A 19,309-nucleotide genomic window follows, 5' to 3' on the forward strand; every position below is an offset into this window, starting at 1 on the left:
AATGGCCAAGGCGACTGGTTTAGTTTCTTCTTTGAGGTTTATGGGTGGTTGGAAAACAACTGGTTTTATGTCCAGTATGCGACCTTCTTGTTCTTGTTCTTCTTCTTGTTCTTCTTCTTGTTCTTCTTCTTGTTCTTCTTCTTGTTCTTCTTCTTCTGTGTTTATGACAGCGATGTGTAATGTAGCCTGTATTTATTCTGTTTTATCACAAAAGTTACATTAGTCAGTACTTATATTTCTGTCAAAATATGAGCAAATTTTCAGTGAATTTCCTCAAAATTTGCAGAATAAAATGTAAAATAATCTGCACTTCCATCCGCTGCTGTTAACCAGGTTGGAAACCATTAAACCACTGCAGAAGAAGAGAGCACAACACGATGATGTATTTAAAAGAGCATCAGTCAAACTCAAATTAATGAAAGTCATGTGGAAAAGGAAGATTTATGTTTCATGTTTTAATTTGAAGATCGTTATAGTCGCCTACACGTTTCATGATTGATCTGTTTTAATTGCACTGTGTTGCATTTATAATTAAACCTACTTTAGCCAAGAGATTTTATGATAATTTGATATTTTTTTTCAGCATTTCTATTATTTTTCTGCATTTTTATTAGGAAAATGTGGATAAATCTGGTCTTTGTCTCACTTTAAGTGCCTTTTAACGCCTGTTCATAACCATGAAACACGTTAATCAAGCTCCAGTTGAGTGGATTATGTCGGGGGAAAAAACACGAAGAACGTAGCCAGTCAACATTTTGCAGATACTTTCATTAAAAAGTTTCTTCATGATGTTGATTGAACATCAACATTAAACATATTTGCTGTTTAATAGTGTATAAACCCGAGGGTTGCAGAAAGACACATCATCACCTCGTCTTCTGAACACACAAAGGGAAAAACCAATCACGCCATTTTCAATTGAATATGGTTTAAACAAAATAATAAGGTTCAGATGGAACAAAAACACATTGATTACGCTTCATACTGCCATTCGCAGCAGGGCACAACCATCATCACTCACATACTGTACACACACTGTTAGGAGAACACATCCACACACGCACAGTGCTCCCTGTGGTGGCGATGATGTCACCACACAGGTGTGGCGGTGAGGGATTAACCACTAATGACCGCCTGTCAGTCCCTTAAAAGTCTCTAATTGGTCCACGTCATGATGAGGCAGCTTTGGTTGGCCTCGTCTTCGTCTCTGCTGAGCCGTTGTTCTGTTCTGTGTTTTCTCTCCAAGCCTGTGTTTCTGTAATAATGACATATTTCCTCTGAGCAACAGTTGTTTCTCATGCTGCTTTTAGATCTTCTGGGATGAGGCCACTGCTACTAATATAAAGGCAGAGGCAGGCTATAGTTAGTAAGAGCTTTGATGTGATAGATACGCTAAACCCTGGCTCGGCGGCCATTATTTCCTTTGCTGGAAATGTTGAGAGGGGTTTAGATTGTCTTGGTTGGGTTTCAGTCACTCAGCTCAGGTGACTTTTATCACCTTTTCGGATGTTTCGCCACCCGTTTGAGAGGCTTTCTCAGGCTTTGAACTCAAGCTTCAATGTTTTCAGGTAGTGGAGGCGTCTCTGCCGTTAGAGTACACAGTCCTTGAAAAAACTCTTACATTTCCTTCATAAAAGCATTTGGGCAGGTCGTGAAATGGTGTGTTTTCTCCTCATTATTTCAGTGTTTAATGACGGATGATAACTTGAAGGATGGAAGTCTTGGACTGTCTGCTCTACTCACACACAATGCTCACGAGTTTTGTATTCTTCGCGTGTTGCATTCAATCACAATCAGAATTATTTGTGGTCAATGTAATGCTTACTGTTTGCTTGTCCAGGATTTTCTCCAGCATATATCTCGGTATCCTTTGTGGTCTTTTCCTCCCTCCTGCTCCTAAATGTCCCTGCATCCGCTGTTCTTCTGTCATGACCTTGCTGGCGATACTGACAATGTTGACTTTGCGGCTGCTGATGACATCCAGCAACGCGCGGTTATTGTGTTTATTCTGTCTATTTTGTTTACGTTCCCTTTCGCGATCGATGTTTGCGCTTTGTTAATGCCTGAACACCTGAAGGTGGGATCTCTATCAGAGGAGTCTCTTTGCAAGGACTCGTCCTTTCCTATAATAAGAAGTGCATCAACTTTTCTTGTCATTCACACTTATAATTTACATGTAGGTTTTGTGGCGTTTTGACACTGTAATGATCAAGTGCTTTATAGTTAATTTCCCCTTGATTGAATCAGATGCAATTAGGTGGCAGGTCAGCAAAGGGGGGTTTAGGGCAGCAATGGGCTTTTTTGGACAGAAAAACACAGCTTTGCTGACAAAAATATTGTGTGTTTCTGGTAGTGTTGGCGTTAGACAGAGACTGATTTCACAATGATGTGTTCATGTTTTAAATTATATTCATAGCATGTTTATGTTGATGACTTGCAGTGAGGTAACAAATGAGGTTTGAGTTTCAGGTTTGAACTTCACACAAGTTATCCACACAGGTATGATGAATGCATGTATGCATAGATACATACCGTACATACATAGCAGAAAGAAAAGAAATGAAAACGGGCAGGATAATCAATAATGATAAGAATAATTATTATGTGGCGTCTGTTTTTTGAATGAGGGGATGACGATCTAAATATTTGGATGCATACAAACAAGTTCCTGCTGTTTGTTGTAGTTGTAGTTGCACTGATGATGTGTCTGTCCTAAGCCCTCTTCTGTTCAAAGATGTTTGTTTTTCGTTACTTTACGTGGATGTTTGAGCTCCACTGTGTTTCACTGTGTTCTCCGTGAATCTGAGTTTAAGACGTGCATGCACAGCCACGATTTTGCAACATTATAGCTCGTTTGGAAGACACTCGCGGTCCAATATGCAACTTTCAGTTGTGTGATACGAGAACTTAAAAGCTCTGGTGCACATACACTGAACATGGACACTGTAGTGAAGTAGGAGAGATCTTGTCGCAACATTTTTTTGAATAAAAATTAATATCAGACAGAATTTTTTTATTCCAACTAAACTTTTTTTACCCATCTGAAAACATGTCTGGAGGTGATCTTGTGATGAAGCCATACTTACAGTCAAGATCAGGCCCCCTGAATCCCAAACCTCAGCCTTTAAATGCTGCCAAAACCATCTGCCAACAAGCTGATTAGTTTTACTTGCAGACTTATTTAAGCAAATCAGTTTTAATTAATTAAAATGACTGAAGAAAAATACCTATGCACTCTTGCAGAGTGCTGCGGTCTTGCCTACAGTAGCTTTTTCTGCAGGAAGAACGGTTTTGGACCACGCTTAGTGAGGTTAAGCATGTATTAATTGAGATCAAGTTTGTAGTAATACTGTCCTCAGGCACAAAGAAGGGGGGGCTGCTGTGACTGTTCAGCTGGATTTAAATGGCAGGACGTTTTGGCCACATGTTCTGCAGCTTAACCACCAACATGCCCTTTACGCTCTGAGCGAAGAGCTGCAGCAGTTCATCTGTGTTTGTCCTACCAGGACGTACAGCAGGTCAGCTTTTACAGCTTCCCTCATCACTACGAGTGTCTCCGTGCGCTTGTTTGTGCGTGTGTGTGTGTGTGTGTCGATTAAACGTGTAGTTTATGAGCTTGAAGCGCTGAGTACTGGAATTCTCCACTGTACACTAAGGAGAGCACTACTACTACTTACTACTTGCTTTCTTAACACTCATAAACACACACACAACACACACACACACACACACTCTCTCTCACACCAAGGTGAATTTTGTGCCGCCTCGTGCATTTCTCATTTCCTTTCCAATGACGTTTTTATTAAGAGATAAATTGTAGACAGAGCTCTGTGTAAAAAGAACATTTTAATTCAGCTGTTGCTTAATTGCATCAGGGATTTAGACGTACTCTCCTGTCCAATTTGCTTGTACAATTCCCTGCAAAAGCCCTCAGCTTGCTCCTAATCTGCACACCAAGCAAGTGTTTTTTTTTTCTTTTTTCTCAAAAGACACTGGATTTATATTGGGATTAATAGAACGGGAGAGATGTAGCAACACTCCAGCTCTATCACTGAATTCAATTTAGCATATTTTCCTGTTTCTCTCACACCACCCTGAGCACGCCTGAGTACTTCTGTTTCTTACAAAGCCTGTCACTTTTCTATTTTTTTCTCTTTTTGCTGGGCGTCTCTTGCCCTCCCTGAATACACACACACACACACATATACACACACAATCATACTTCCATCACTTTTGGGGACTTCAGATGGACTTACATTCATTTCCTTGAGACGTTTCTTATCCCTAACCATAACCCAAGTCTTCACCCTAAAAATGAATGATTTACATCCCCAATTTCAAAAATGCAAACAAACTGTGTTTATGGGTTTACAAAGTGTTCCTGAGCCCATGCAGTAACATCCTTTATCCAATCATGTGTTCACAAAGTGGTGAGCCTCGCTCCATCCTCGCTTGTGAACGACTAAGCCTTTCCAGAATGCCCCTCTCATACCCAATCATGATACTCTCACCTGTAACCAATCAACCTGTTTACCTGTGGAATGTTCCAAACAGGTGTTTTTGGAGCATTCCACAACTTTCCCAGTCTTGTTTGAAAGATGTTGCTGTGTCAAATTCAGATTAAGCATATATTCACAAAGATAAATTAAATTGATGAGCTAAAACATTTCAGTTGAGTTAATGTCAAAAAGGATTAGCAAACAATCACATTGTGTTTTATTTATGTTGTACAGCATCTCGACTTTGTTGGAATCTGGGTTGTGTTTTAGGGGATTTGCGTTCTGTCTGCCATAAGGAGGGCGAGTCTCCACATTGCGACTTTATAAACAGACATATGTCACGCACACACATGCACACATACACTTAACTTTTCAGCATATTCACTTACAGGAGCTTTGATGTGACATGACACTTTTTATTAATTACATTGTATCACGACAGACTGGTCCATGTTCAGAGAGCAATCATATCATTATCACCATCATGACCCACTACGACCATTTCCACCACGCAACTGTAACTGTACAAGTTCCCTCTGGTGTGTGTTTCTGTGTGTGCGCTGTACTGTACCAAATAACAACCTGCTTGCAAAGACAGACATTAGCTGCGTCAATCAGAGTATTTCCAGCTTTTAATTACCTTGTGTGCTTTGCGGTACAGGTGTTTCTTGCATTTTGAGGAGCATTTTTAGGCATAGAAGTAACATTTTCCTACAGAAACCGTACAGTGCTTTGCCCTCTGTCCTATTTTTGAGACTTTTACAATCCAAATGTCCACAAAACATACAAAATCCTCTGCTTTCTACGGCAGCAGCAAAACCCTCTAAACACAGAGACAAATAGCACAGAACCCAAAAAAAACGTTACTGAAAAACAGATACTGTATATAGCAAATCGCAGTTTCATTTTTTTCCTTTATTTTTTGCAGAGAAGAAGTTTTTGTGGTATTACATTCTTCAGGGCGCTGGGGCTCCAGAAGCATCCAAGCACAAAGGTAATCTTAAAGATGACCTTTATGATATTTCAGCTCTATTAGCTGAGACCGCGATGTGAGGGGCTGTGAGAGAGAGGGGGGATTAAATGTGATATGGATCGTAACGCACTCAAAGTCGTGATGTGCATCTGTATGTGGATTATGCTCCGGGTTGCTGAGTCACATGGTTTTCGCCCCAAATCAGCCGAATATTTATGTTACAGTGAAGCAAGAGGCAAAAGAAAATAGCCATTAATATTGCTGATATACTTCGGTGAAACCCAGGCTTTAGTAAGTTGTGTCGAGCAGAAGGCTGATTTTTGGAGACATAAAATAAGCAATTGAGTGATTCCATAAATCTTAGCTGCCATAATACCAACCTCAGTCCAACACGACTGGGTAAAGTCATTTATCATGAATTGGTGAACAGGGACAACAAATCAATTACTGATTCCGCCGTTGAATCTCATTGCATTGGAGCTAGGATTTGGCTAGAATCTGAATCCCTACCGACTCAGTCCGGCATCAATCAACCTTTTCCACACATACACACACACACACACACCACCGGGAGAATGAGCAAACACCGCTCCGCATCCCGGGGGCTGCTGGATGTCATTTTGTGTATTTGTGAGTCCCGTGTAGCCACCCGTTTCTCTGCCTGCACTTCTAAGACAAAGGAAAATAGTACAATCTAGATACTGACACAGTCTCGGACACAGCAGTTTGTGACGGCTTATTTCTTTCCGCAGCTTATTCACATTTGTACATGTATTTTTGTTCATTCCTCTCGCTGTTGTTTCCTTTACAAAAAAGAAAAAGTAGCACTTCAAGACTATCACGTACGGTATAGGCAGCATAGAAGAGGAAAGTTGGTTGAATAGTCTATTTTACAGTAGGTCACTTGAAGAAGAGAGAGAAAGAGAGAAGTCTGTGATTGTCAGTCCCTCCTTTTCTGAGGTGTCCATTCATACAGCAGTCGTTGCTCTTCCTCCCTGTTTCCCCTTCGTTTGACCAACATGTTTGATCTGGGGCATCAGGCCGATCGTCAGCCAGCATTAAAGTCTCACAGAACGCTCCCTGTGTTGTCTTCATCGTGACAAACACCGCTCTCACAGCCTCTTCCTATTGGTCAAAACATCACTGCTGTCCAACATGACACAGTTCATTATTTAAAAAAAAACAAAACAAAACAGGAAACACAACAGGTATGTACACACACAGTGCAGCCAGCTGGGACGTCGCTTCGACCTACTCTACCCTTATGTGTTTGTTCTTGCCGTTTTGCTCACACACACAGGCCCTCACGCACCCTGCCCTCTGTTATTGCACAGAGTTATTGTGTGGCAAGTTTTGAGTGTGCTCACTCAGTGCAAACTCTACTTGACTGTACAGCAGGGATGGATTTTGAGGGCCTCGTTAGCCGCCTTGTCAATGCTGCAGCCATTAACCCTCACATTCGTGCCCTGACAGCTGACAATAGTCTTCCAGTATGTCAAAGTAAATCCATCCCTGTTGTAGAGTACACCGTACATGAGTACAGGCTAGGTAGCTGTTAAGAGGGAGCTTGACATAAAAGTAAACGCTCAACATTATCTTTACATATTTGCTAAAACATAATCAACTAAACCCGTGATCAGTTTCAGTCGGTTTGCAGTTGCAAAAGGCAACCTTAGATATAGAAAGAAATGTACAAAATGCTTCTTAATTTATAAATAATAATACTAGAAATCAATAAAATCAACATTTTCAAGTTCACAAACATCAATACCATCAAGTGCTGTTGGTAATAAACATATAAGACTTATATTTCCAGATTGATGTTTTACATCTAATTAAAATGGCTGTTAGAGAAACCGCAGTGATTATGACTCTTTAATATGTCTGTATAGAGTAAAATATGCTCCAGTAAAATGCCAAAACAAACATTAAATGTGTTTCCTTGCATGCATGTGAGCAGTTGTATATACAGTGTGTCTGTAAGCCTTTTGACCAGATATGAGCTGTATGCTGTGAGTGAAGTGGTTCTCAGTAATGGGGATATGTGGTTCATTATTGAGCGTATTTTCAGTGTGAGCTGTTGGTGGATTGCCAGTAAAATGGGGGTGTGTGCGTGTGTGTGCGCATGTGTGCATGTGTGTGGTGGAGGCCAGCCATAGGAATGTGAGTGTGAAGTTGAAGTTGTGGCTTATGGAACATCTGCAGTAATGATGGATGCTCACTTTCACTTTCTCCCTGAGGACATTCACACCCCCCCCTTACCCCCTTTTTCACTCCACTGTCTCCTCTCTCTCCTTCATCTTTCTCCACGCGACCCATTCGAACCTTTTCACTCCAGACGCCTCCTCCTTTCTACCCCATTGCTTCCATTCTGAACTCTCTCCCTTCCTCTCCATTTCTTCCCAATATGCACTATTACCTCTCCTCTCATTTCTCCTCTCCACTGCTCCTCATTCCAGGCCCCTCTCTCTGTTTTCTTCTCCTTCACCTCTCCTCCCCTCTCCTCTCCATCCTTCCTTCACAGCCATAAAACAATAAGTCTTGAATGTCTGTGAGGAGACTGTGCTAATGGAGCCCATTAGGCTGTAATGAAATATACATTACACCATTACAGTGGACGAGGGCCTGGCTAAAGCACTGCACCGCTCAAATAATAAAACATGCACAATTCAATTTCCTTCTCGGCCCGTTTTGAGTGTCTTTCAGTGTGTGTGTGTGTGTGTGTAGAGATGGAGGGCTGACGGGATAAGGTATACAGTGTGTGTGTGTGTGTGTGTGTGTGTGTGTGTGTGTGTGTGTGTGTGTGTGTGTGTGTGTGTGAGTGCGTGTCCCCTCCAGCACAGATGTGGTTTTCAAGGATGTCTGAGTGCTGAGAGCCTTGATGATTTAATATGGGTTGACCAAATGAACCACACCTTCTCCAGCGCCACCACCCACACATCTAACCGTGATCTGACCGCTCAAATCCAGCCTCCCTCAACAACCTTTACACCCTCCCTCCCCCCTCTTAAACGGCAACCTCACGACTGTCGGACAGCTGCGGACAAATTAATCAATTGACCTCCGACACGAGCGCTTGACATCACGAGTGAAGCATCTGTCACTTCGAGGGGGAAAAGTGGTCATCATGTTACTGGTGGGCTGTGTGACCGTGCAGTCCAGGCCTGAGCAAAGTAAATACAGAACAGAAAGCAGTGGCAAAATGCAGTATGCAGATACGAGTGCATATTTCCTTATAATAACGTATATCAGTCTGTTGCAGAGATATTGTAGCTCAGTGCCAGATAGATCAAGCTTTTTTACATTTCTAGTATTCGGCATTCACAATTACAATATATTAGAATACCCCAGCCATCCTCCAGCAGTTCAGTTCAGCTTCACCAGGCACTGTGTTGTTAGTGATTGTTGTTTTCTTTTTTAAATTAGCCAACCGGAGGTCATCTTTTATCATCTGACAGGCAGAAAACCAGATTGTGTTACCTACTTTTTGTCAGTCTACTCTGTGTGCACCAGTGTGTTAATCGTCACCTGTGTTTTTCACAGGCCGTGTTGGATGAATGCTGACATTAATACTCATGTACAGTTCGGAGAGACAGACAGAAAGACAGACAAAACAGACAGGGCGAGAGGGGGAAACACAGTGTCTTTATGGCTCCACATTGCCATTTCCTCTGAAACGTCGTACAGTCTCATATTTACACGCAAAGGGCCGAAGCTTCTGGAAATCCCCCCCCCCAACGCTGCGCCTCCTTGAAGTTTCCGGATGTTGGAACGAGTCCTGTGGTCCGACAGGCAGCGAGGGGGATGAGTCACTAAATTTAAAAGTCCCATTAATCAGGTTTCATCAATTTAGCCCCATTTCGGTTTAAAGCGTTTGAAAAGAAGTGAGAAGCCTCCAAAGTTAAATCACTCTCAGTAAATGTCTCTTCGGGAAGGAAGGAGGAGGGATGGAGTAGAGATGCACAAAGGAGAGAAAATTGGCAGGAAGGAAGGAAGGAAGGGAAGAGGCGAATGGGGATGGGGTGAGGAATTTTTTGATTACCTTTAAAAGTTTGATAATAGCTTCACATCCTGTACAGCGGCACCTCGCACGCACGCGCTTGCACGAGCATCGCACACATCATTCACAGGTGTCACCGTGTCCACCCTGACAAACACACACATGCATACGACCTCAAATACACACACACACTTAGATATAGTAACCACCTCCACCCAAACACACACATCCATAACGCTCCTCGGTCCTCGTCCCGTGTTCAGCCCAGTATATCCAGGTATACAGGTGAGGCCTTGGCCAGGTTGAGGAGCAGACCGTGGATTTCTTTGATGTTGAGTCTCATGTGCGGCTCTCGCTGCCAGCAGCCCAGCATCAGGTCGTACACTTCTTTAGGACAGGTCCTGGGGCGCTGCAGCACCCTGCCCTGGGTTATACACTCTATCACCTGCAGAGAAGAGAGACAGACGGGCATGGAGCTTAACGTAGCTTCGGCCCCTGTGTTACAAAACAAACAAATGAAAACGGATTCGTCCTCCAGCGAAAATGATGGAGCTCCCGCTTGGCGAAGTCGTCCCACCACACTGTGGAGGCATACTGTGAAAATGTCACTGTGAATAAATTATTTACTCAGGCGATGAAGTTAGACGACAGTGACTGGAATCCCATTTCTAAAGGAATAGGAAATTTGGTGTTTTGGCACATGTATTAAATTTGAAAAAAAAAACCAAAAAAACAACAGATTTTAGCTTTAAATCTACTTTAGAAACCCAAACTTCTATACACCGTTTTCAGCAAAGGAGTTCATCATTCTCTGGCAGCGGTTTGGAAAACATCTATACGGTTAATTGTCTGTGATATAATTAAGCTTTTTATAATTTCCTCAACCATTAAATACACCCTGCTGTGTGCGTGGAGTGAATATCAAATGGATTCTATTAAGCTCCAAAAGACAGTTTGCAAATTGCCATATATCCATTTCAAAAGGCGTAATAATAAATGCAAGATTATCTTTCAATATCTCTAAATTATTAAGACTGCAGTTTATAAGAGTGTCAGCCGTTACTTAGTTACTCCTCCTCATTTTGTGATTATCAGCTTGCGAGGGTGAATAAATAATGAATATCTCATTTTTGGAACAAAACTCCATATCCTGTAAAAGATATCTGAGCATCGGATTTGGGTCAGAAGGTGAACAAATTGTGAATCAAGAGAGATTTAATAGATGTAAATGGGACAAGAAGACCATGTAGGGGGCTAAAGGTTAATTTTGGATGTAACCAGAGTGAGTCAGGAGAAAAGGGGGCTGCTGACATCAGAGCTGAGGTCATGCTCAGGTTGCTGAGGTTAAGGTGAAGGGTTGAAGGGCTCTGGTGCGCTTTTCTTTCCCGGAAACTGGGTCAAGACCCAGAGTGCAAAAGGGAAGATTCGAACGATTTATTAAGTATTCAGAAGAAACCGTCAATGGTTAACTTATTAGGGTTTTTTTTTTAGCTGATACAGAAAAGCTCCTCTTTATCTACACTTAGAGGCTCTGAAAACATTTTGGGCTGGCTGTGTGTTTAATACAGTTGATCAAATTGAGGGATTTGGTATCCTGTTCTGTCAGTAATCTCATGTAATCTCAGAGCTTTCGCCAGCTGAAATGATTTAGTCAATCAACAGATAATTAACCCCTTCATATTTTCCCTTTTGGCTCGATTGTTGAAATCATCTTATTCTGCATTTTATCAGCTCTTCACTGAAGCTACACGATGTTTCCACCGAGTGAAATCTTCACTCATAAAAAGTATTTTTTTCAACACTCACTGAAAATGCTCAAGATATATCATTTTGACACATTTCCCCCGAGATTCAGCCTGATGCATTTTCCACTGGAAGTTACAAATGAATTCTGTGGGTTTGAGAAATGTCATCTGTTTCAACCAATCAACATGCAGGCTGCTTGTTAAAGGCCTTAAATGGCAATCAAGCACAGACGCAGTCAAATGTGATGATTTGCTTTATGTAATTGTTAATGTAATATCTTTGTTTTATGTCTGAAGATGTCACCTTGGGCTTTATGGAATCGGCTTTTCTCATCATTTTTGCATGTTTTTACATAAAATTCCTCAGTTAATCAAGAGAACAATCTTCAGGGTAACTGATTATGAACATAATGGTTGGTTGCAGCGCTACAGTTTAATATTTCAGATAAGACAGAACTTAAATCATCCAGAGCGAAGTGGTTGTGCAGCATGTTGGAGTACAAAGTAGAAAAGAGTGCAAATATACAATATCAATAAAGGTACAAGCATGAAAATATCCAGCTCTGTCTCCTCAAACTTGTCTTTATGCACAACTAATCATGCATGTACCTGTATATTTACTGACAGCCTATTTCATTGGCAGTCTTTGTGTTTTGTATATAAAGGTATATTTCTAGTAGGCATGGATGAAATATCAATAAGCACATATCCAAAACCCACACTATACACAATGCCAAAAACACAAAATGTGGAAATCCTCATTTTTGTGGCTGAGTCACTGTATGCTGAATCTAAAAACTACTTCAGGAACAGACTAAAAAAAACCCAGCAGAGCTCAGTGTGATCCATTATATGAAATATGGAACATTTTGTGTGAGCCCATTTGGAAAAACAGGGTTTAAAAAATTCCTTTCCACTCAAAACACGAGACACATCTGCTCGCTGCGAGCTCTCCAGCTCTGTGGCGGAACTCACAATTAATTCAAGACACGGCGAAATGACAAACAACTTACTGAGTTTCTAAACGATTTGTCTTAGCTGTATGTCATGAGATGACTCAGGCCAGAGGCTTCACACGATGTATGACTAGGAGAAACTCGCACACGAAACCGATCAAATATTTAGTTTTATTTCTGACCGAAGGGCTGTTTTCTTATAACCAGAGGCTGCAACATCCTATTTGCCATCACTTATTAAGCTGCAGGTGCTTCCACTGTAACATTTACAAAAAGCGATTATTTTGTGTGTGTTTTGATTCAGTGTGCAGTGCAGTCTTTTTGTTCAGAGTGCACATTGATGCCTGTCGATGCCTGTTCACACCATTTCCTTTGACTGACTCTGCCCTTGAGTTCAGATATGGAAAGAAAACAATAGTTTAGATTGAGTTTGATTCTGTACCTCATTATTGGAGAGCTGGTACCAAGGCTGTTTTCCATAGGTGAAGATCTCCCAGAGAACGACTCCTAGACTCCAAACATCGCTCTCTGTGGTGAACTTTCTGTACATGATGCTTTCAGGCGGCATCCAACGGATTGGCAGCATGGTGTGACCTCCGACCTTTGAACGCAACACCCACACACACACAAAGAAAGAGAGAGAGTAAAGTCAGACTAGTGTACAGTGAACGCAAGAAAGAAAAGATTCAGAGAGTGTTTAAGCATCTTCAGCGTCATCAGACGTGCGCTCTGTAGGCAGTTCTACTCTGTTCTGCAACATCATGCATTTCGAATGCACGGTCACGCAGCTTTCCACATTCCTCACAAGGCTTCACTCAAGAATTTCAATACATTTTCAAGTAGCGCTGCAAACATTTCACCCCTCAAAACTGCTGCCTGAGGCGTTTCAGTCAGTGAGGTTTGATTGCACGGCGCAGCAGATTGCATCATCTCCATGACTGTGGCACACCTCCCCTCTGATCACTGTGTCATTTCATTTCACTGAAGGATGGCGAGAGGGCATGGCTTCACAGGTGTATGCCACCGAGCTCACAAGGAACACACTCATCAATTAACCACTGATCACAATTACAGGATCAATGTGAAAACTAAAAAATAAATAAATTAAAAAGCTGCTGGAAATGTATGTTATCAGATGTATGAGTCAGTTTGTGTGGGTCAGCTCGATATCAGCAGGCATGCCTTATAAATAAATATGACAGAGTATAAACTATAGCAGTATGGAGGCTGTGCAGCGCTCGTGTCCCATGTGAGCTGAATTTAATTCATTAAAATATTATTTAATTAGACCTCAAACTGTGGCATCAAACAGCACAGGAAGCTCCACACAGGAACTCACAGGCGGACGTTTGGTCACTTCATTGAGCTCCAGTCTGAGCCTGTTTGATTGGTGTATTCATTTGCTTTTTCTCCTCTTCATAAACACTGAAAGTTCGTCTCTGTCTCTCTCAGACCGAAGAAATTTTTTTTATCAAAATGACAAAAGGTGATGGAGCCCCTTGGTCATCAACACGAACATGCAGTTGATAAAAGCTTTGTTGAGCTCTCTAAAGTTAGATATGCCGGTGCTTGAGTTATTAACCTGCTCCAAGTGAAAGTGAATGAAGCCTAACCCTGTGTACTGATGTCGCCCTCCTTTATATTGCGCCTCCCCTATCCCCTTACTCCTCCTCCGAACATGAATCTACCGACCGATCTGCGCTCCATTGCTCCGCACAGATAGCACAATCCATTTACTGAGGTTTATGCCTGTTATTAATAGCTTGGCACCCACACTTGGCCTGTTTCTTTGTTAGTCAGTGGGTTATTTAATGGAGTAATAAAATGTGCACGGTCACATAGATAGCCATCAGGTTTGCTGGTACATCTGGGGAAACATATCTGCCTCCATCTCTGCAGCTCTTACTCTTCATGAGCAGGCCCTCGTTATGCTCCCTGTAATGTATGTCTTGTGGCTGGTTTCTTGGTTCTTATTTGCATTTCTCTTTCCGTCTCTGTCAAATTCATATATACTGGTATGGGCATAATGGAGTACAGCATTACCAAAGCAGTGTGGTACAAGGGTTACAATGTCAGAATGATAATACAGAAAACAATACAAAGAACAGCAAGCGGCATGTGTATTACATTATATACACCCCGACACACTACACAGATCCACTTGTTTGTCTACAACATACAGAATTGTAATGATCTGTTCATAAATGCCTCTATGCTGTCTGTAAAACACATTTTCTGTGTCAGAGATCGCTGTCTTATTCACTGCTGCCTTTATAATAGATACTCCATAGTGACTATGAGACATTATGGTTCACTTCGCCTTGTTGAAATGTTGCACCGCTCAAACCAGTTCTTAGCGGGAGAGTAGTTTTACTAAATATTTACACCCACAAACTGGCAGGTGTGAGTGTTGCGTAACTAAATTGACGAAGTGACATTAACATAAGCTATTGTTGACTTAGCTTGTTAAGTAGTAAATGAGGTAATGGACACACAAAATACTGGTTAGTAATGATATGAACTGGGCGTTTCCAGCCCCCTCCCTTTCCTAGACTGTCAGATACCGGCTCTGTAAACCCATCTGCAGAAATATTACATGCTCAGAGCGAGGTGACGTGGTATAAAGACCAAGGAAATCCTCAAATGGAGGAATGTGGGGTGGATGGATGGGTCAAACAGACACTCGACTTTCACCCAGGGTCAGCGCCCTGTGAGAACCAAGCGAACGATCTTTTCCTGAAGCTAACCAAGCAGTTATGATGCCTAGAGCTAAGCAAAGTGCAACTGTTTTACCGGTGGCACAGACGAGCAGGAAGGCTTTGTGCATTGCTGGGATGAAAACGTGTTGGACAGCTGGAGCTTTCACTTTCGCACAAATCTGACACTCAGGATAGTATACAGTAAATAGATAGTAATAAATATTACATTAATAATGCTGAAAGGGACACAGGCATTGGTTATTATATGCTGCTCTTCTCCATATGTAGTTTTTGCACAGTATTTACACTGATGTGTCTGAACCTGCTCATGACATTAGTCTTTTTGTTTTATTCATCATGGCTGATCATTTCCCCTGATGGTCTGAAATATTAATACTGGTCTCTTGAACTGCTGGGCTACATTTTTTCATGTTTGTTAACTGCCTGTGTGAGCGCTGCGCTTCGACAGAGCTGGAGAGGAGAGAGGAGAAAGGAGAAGGGTCGTCTTTTCAAAAAGGCTCGAACGAGGCTGAACTGAGAGAGGAAGGAAAACAAATGAAGGAGCGGGGAGGTGAAGCCTCAGATTAAATCGTCTCGTCAGAGAGCGGGAGAGTCACGTTTACAGTCACAGAATTACAGTAGAAATCTTTGAGTTTTCCAGCTTTCTCACTGAGACGGCGCATCTCTCTGTCTCCAGCTCTGTTTTCTTTTTGCTGTCAGTCGCTTCGTCGTCAGGCTTTGTCTCCTGTGCTGTTCCCTCCTCTCTCTCTCTGTCTCTGTCTCAGTCTGTCTCACTCATTCTCACCTTCCATCACCGTCCGTCTGTCTCACTCCCTCTCTGTCTTATAAATATGCATCATTTCTACTGAACCACTGCGTGTTCCAGGAAAAGCCTCAAAAAAAGAGAACTAAAGCCGAGGAGGGCTGTGGGATTTCTGTAGTGACCTGCTGGAGGCTGCAGCATACATGGCAACCGAACCAGTTGAAAAAGAAAGCATTATGGGATGTGGTGAAGGAGGGGCTTATGTGATGAACTCCGCCCACTCTTTGTTACACAGGAACCCTACCTTAATTGCCCTCTGCGTTGCTATGGAAACAAAAACTCTTTCCAAGAACACTGGCATCTCTGTATGTGTGTACACGTGCCTGTGTGTGTACGTGTGCGTGGTGTTGGTGTTATTTTTTTCCCTGGAGATCAGAGCTCACTTTCCTGGCAGGCTCAGAGGCAGCGCACTGGTTTACATACAGGTTTACGCAACATGCCGATGGTTTTTTTTTTTTTTTTTAGTGATGCAGCCAAAAAAAAAAAAAAAGACTTTTTACAATATTTGCAGTATTGTTTTTTCCATGGAGGTGCTGGTTATGAAAGGAGAACTTGTCTCATTTGTATCACTTGTATGTATGTATATGTATATATGTATGTATTACTTGTATTCAGCTGGCATTTGAAGCAGGGTTTAATTAATTAATGCTGCAGCATTCTTTTAAATAACAGCATTGTCTGCTGTAGATTCAGTTTATCACAATACTGATTGAAGTATTCATTACACGCTTAAAAGCAGAACTCACGTTCATGACTTTGCTTTTATAAATATTGGAAAAAACTAACAAAGAGAAACAAATGTACATTGTTAAGAGTTCACATTGTGTTGAAAAATGATTCATTGAGCAAAAAACAATAATATAATACATTTCTATAATAAACTAACCCTTAGTTAAGACGTACATTTCATGGCAAACAGAAACTTCTAGAAAATGTTATCGAACTTTATCATAAAATCAGAAAATAATGCATCATAATTATGAATGACAATGTTTTTCTGTTTGTACAGGAAATGCATGTGTTAGCTAAATTTCACAGGTAAAATGCACAACATGGGATGAATTCACATCCTCTAATTTGATTTGCTTGCTTGTTTTTCTGCCCACTTCTGCCCCAGAATGTACCGTTTACATAAAGCTACTACCAATAATAATAGTTAGAAAACAGCTACATTGAGATTATATAGACAAATGATAACAATCTCACATAATATTAAGTTCATTTTTAGTTTCAGAATTTTTATTTTTTACAGTGTGCAAAGAGAAATGATTCTCCATATACTTGTTGGCAGACTCTTCTTTGTGTTTATGTGTGTCTTCACACACACACACACACACACACACACACACACACACACACACACACACACACACACACACACACACACACACACACAGAGGTAATTTGTCTGTCAACATGCACACACTCTTCTGCACAGATAACTGCTCCATTCTGGCCTCTCCAGGTGCTCCATTAAGATGCTGTTTGTCTGTCTGCTGGTGGGGACCCAGAGATGGGTTGTCTTTTTTTTTTTTTTTTTTTTTTAAAGCACCACACCAGCCAAATCACTCCGCAGGGATTGTTTAGCTCTGCTTCGTTGACTGTTTTTCTACAGTCTGCATCGGCAGCGTAAATCAGTCAACTTCAGAACCGAAGCAGACGTTTAATTTACTTTCATCGTACACATTTGGGCATGAAATCCGTTTGGGGAGAAAAGGAGTAAATGTTGTTGTACACACACACACACACACACACTGACACACACACACTGACACACACACACACACACACACAAAACTCAAGGCTGTAGGTTTGAATGGAGGCATCCTGTTTATCATCTGAGGTGTCAGATTCATTGTGTAACTGTGGACCCAATGACGTCACCACAGCCCCTTCAGTCCTACACCTCTGCTTCTGTATCCCTACACACACACAAGCAGTGGGGGTGCTCCAATTCCTCTATGACTCATCTTTGCAACTGTCTGACGCAAGAGCATGACTGGGTCCCTACACCCCCCCACCGATCACCACCCCCCACACATACACTCCTCTCTGTCTCCTGGATGCTGAAACATGGCAGGATCCCTGTGTTTTACCTCCCACCACGCTGTGCCGCTCCTCGGCTTTGCTGTTCTCCTCTCGGTCCTTTTCTGTCATCTCTTGCTGTTGTTTCCCTCCCTGCTCTGTGGCTGTCTGAAGCGGCAGTATGCGTTTGTTTGTAGCACCTGTACGCCGTAAACACGCTGCATGCTCGCCTGCAGACCTCTCCTCTCCTGCCTCAGCGTGCGTATGTTCGCGTATCGCTCTATTACTGCATTTTCTCCTTTTGTACATTTATTTGTGTCTTGTTCTCTCCCTCTGTGGCCTCCCACCCTTTTTCCTCCATCTCTCCTCTCCAGCTCTTTCCCTCCTTTCATCTCTTCGCCACCCTCCGTCTCCCACACTTCCACCCCTCTCCGTCTCCCCCTCTCTTCGCCTCGTACTGCCTCAGCATACTAAACAGAAGTTCTCTGATTACTTTTCTTCCTGAGAAACGTTGGATACAACTCCGAGGCTCGTCGCCACTGCCTTCGCCCGTTGCCATGACTACAGCCTAGGCGCTTAGCTTTATTGAGGAGGGGTGAAAGGAAGGAGGAGGAGGAGGAGGAGGAGGAGGAGGAGGGGGCAGGTTGCTGTGTGTCATCACACAGATAGTACAAAAGAAAGCCACAGACCTTAATCTTTCCTGTTTGCATCTTTAATTTGATGCCATACATAAGTTATTATTCCAAATGTTAATCTAAACAACGTTCTGGAAAAGGCAATATTCTGTGTGCTTCGAGTACAGATTGATTGTGCCCATGGAGATTTTGTATTTCTGGCCATTTTAACGTTGTGGTTTGAAAGGTTTCCTATATGTGCAGGAATGAAGAAAAGCACAATTAACAATAAAATAGTAGAAAACAGGAATATTTGCTCTTTCTAATCATGAGAAACAGGAAAAATTTACCTAGAATTTTCTAACACTGGCTTGCCACTCTTATGTATGCTTACAAACAGAAATACATAAGAGGTATCTAAAAAAATAAAATGCTAAACTACGCATCCATCAAATGGCCTGTAGGTCATCGGTGTTTGTCTGTGGGTTACTGTTAAGATTTTGTCCTAAATAGACATTTTTCTTGTCATTGAATGGATGCTTCTTCCTTCTTTCCCTCTTTCTCCCTCTGAGCTCTCTTTCACTGTCACTCATGTCAGTCTGTCACAGCGGACAGGAGAAAGGGCAGGACAAATGGACAGTCACCATCAGTCAGTCAGTGCCATTTATTCGATTTCAGCCTTTTGGAAAAGTGACAGTTTGCTGTATGGAAGGAAAAAAACACACACTGTCTCAGCTGTCTCTTGTACCCCTGAGTTGTCTTGACACTCATAGCAGAGCTGCTAAATGTCCCTGCAACACACACACACACACACACACACACACACACACACACACACACACACACACACACACACACACACCTTTCTTTCATAGATTCCTCTCCTCTTCCTTTTCTCAGAGTAGTCCTCTCTACACTGTCCCTGAGATGGGTGCGTCTTACATCCCACTGACTGTGAACACACGTGTTGTACTC

The 19,309-nt window shown here is 42.0% G+C and overlaps 1 protein-coding gene across 1 annotated transcript in view; it reads right to left on the reverse strand.

Annotated features, from left to right (window-relative positions):
* Positions 1 to 6,470: 6,470 nt before the first annotated feature.
* Positions 6,471 to 19,309, reverse strand: part of ntrk2a (neurotrophic tyrosine kinase, receptor, type 2a) — an 81,374-nt gene continuing 68,535 nt past the window's right edge. The window contains exons 19-20 of the mRNA XM_070963865.1: positions 12,616 to 12,774; positions 6,471 to 9,917 (exon numbers count right to left, since the gene is read on the reverse strand). Coding sequence (XP_070819966.1) covers positions 9,732 to 9,917; positions 12,616 to 12,774 — 345 coding nt within the window. The 3' untranslated portion in view covers positions 6,471 to 9,731. The remainder of the gene's footprint in view (positions 9,918 to 12,615; positions 12,775 to 19,309) is intronic.

Source organism: Chaetodon trifascialis, chromosome 6 (assembly GCF_039877785.1).
Source record: "Chaetodon trifascialis isolate fChaTrf1 chromosome 6, fChaTrf1.hap1, whole genome shotgun sequence".
NCBI classification, from domain to species: Eukaryota; Metazoa; Chordata; class Actinopteri; order Chaetodontiformes; family Chaetodontidae; genus Chaetodon; species Chaetodon trifascialis.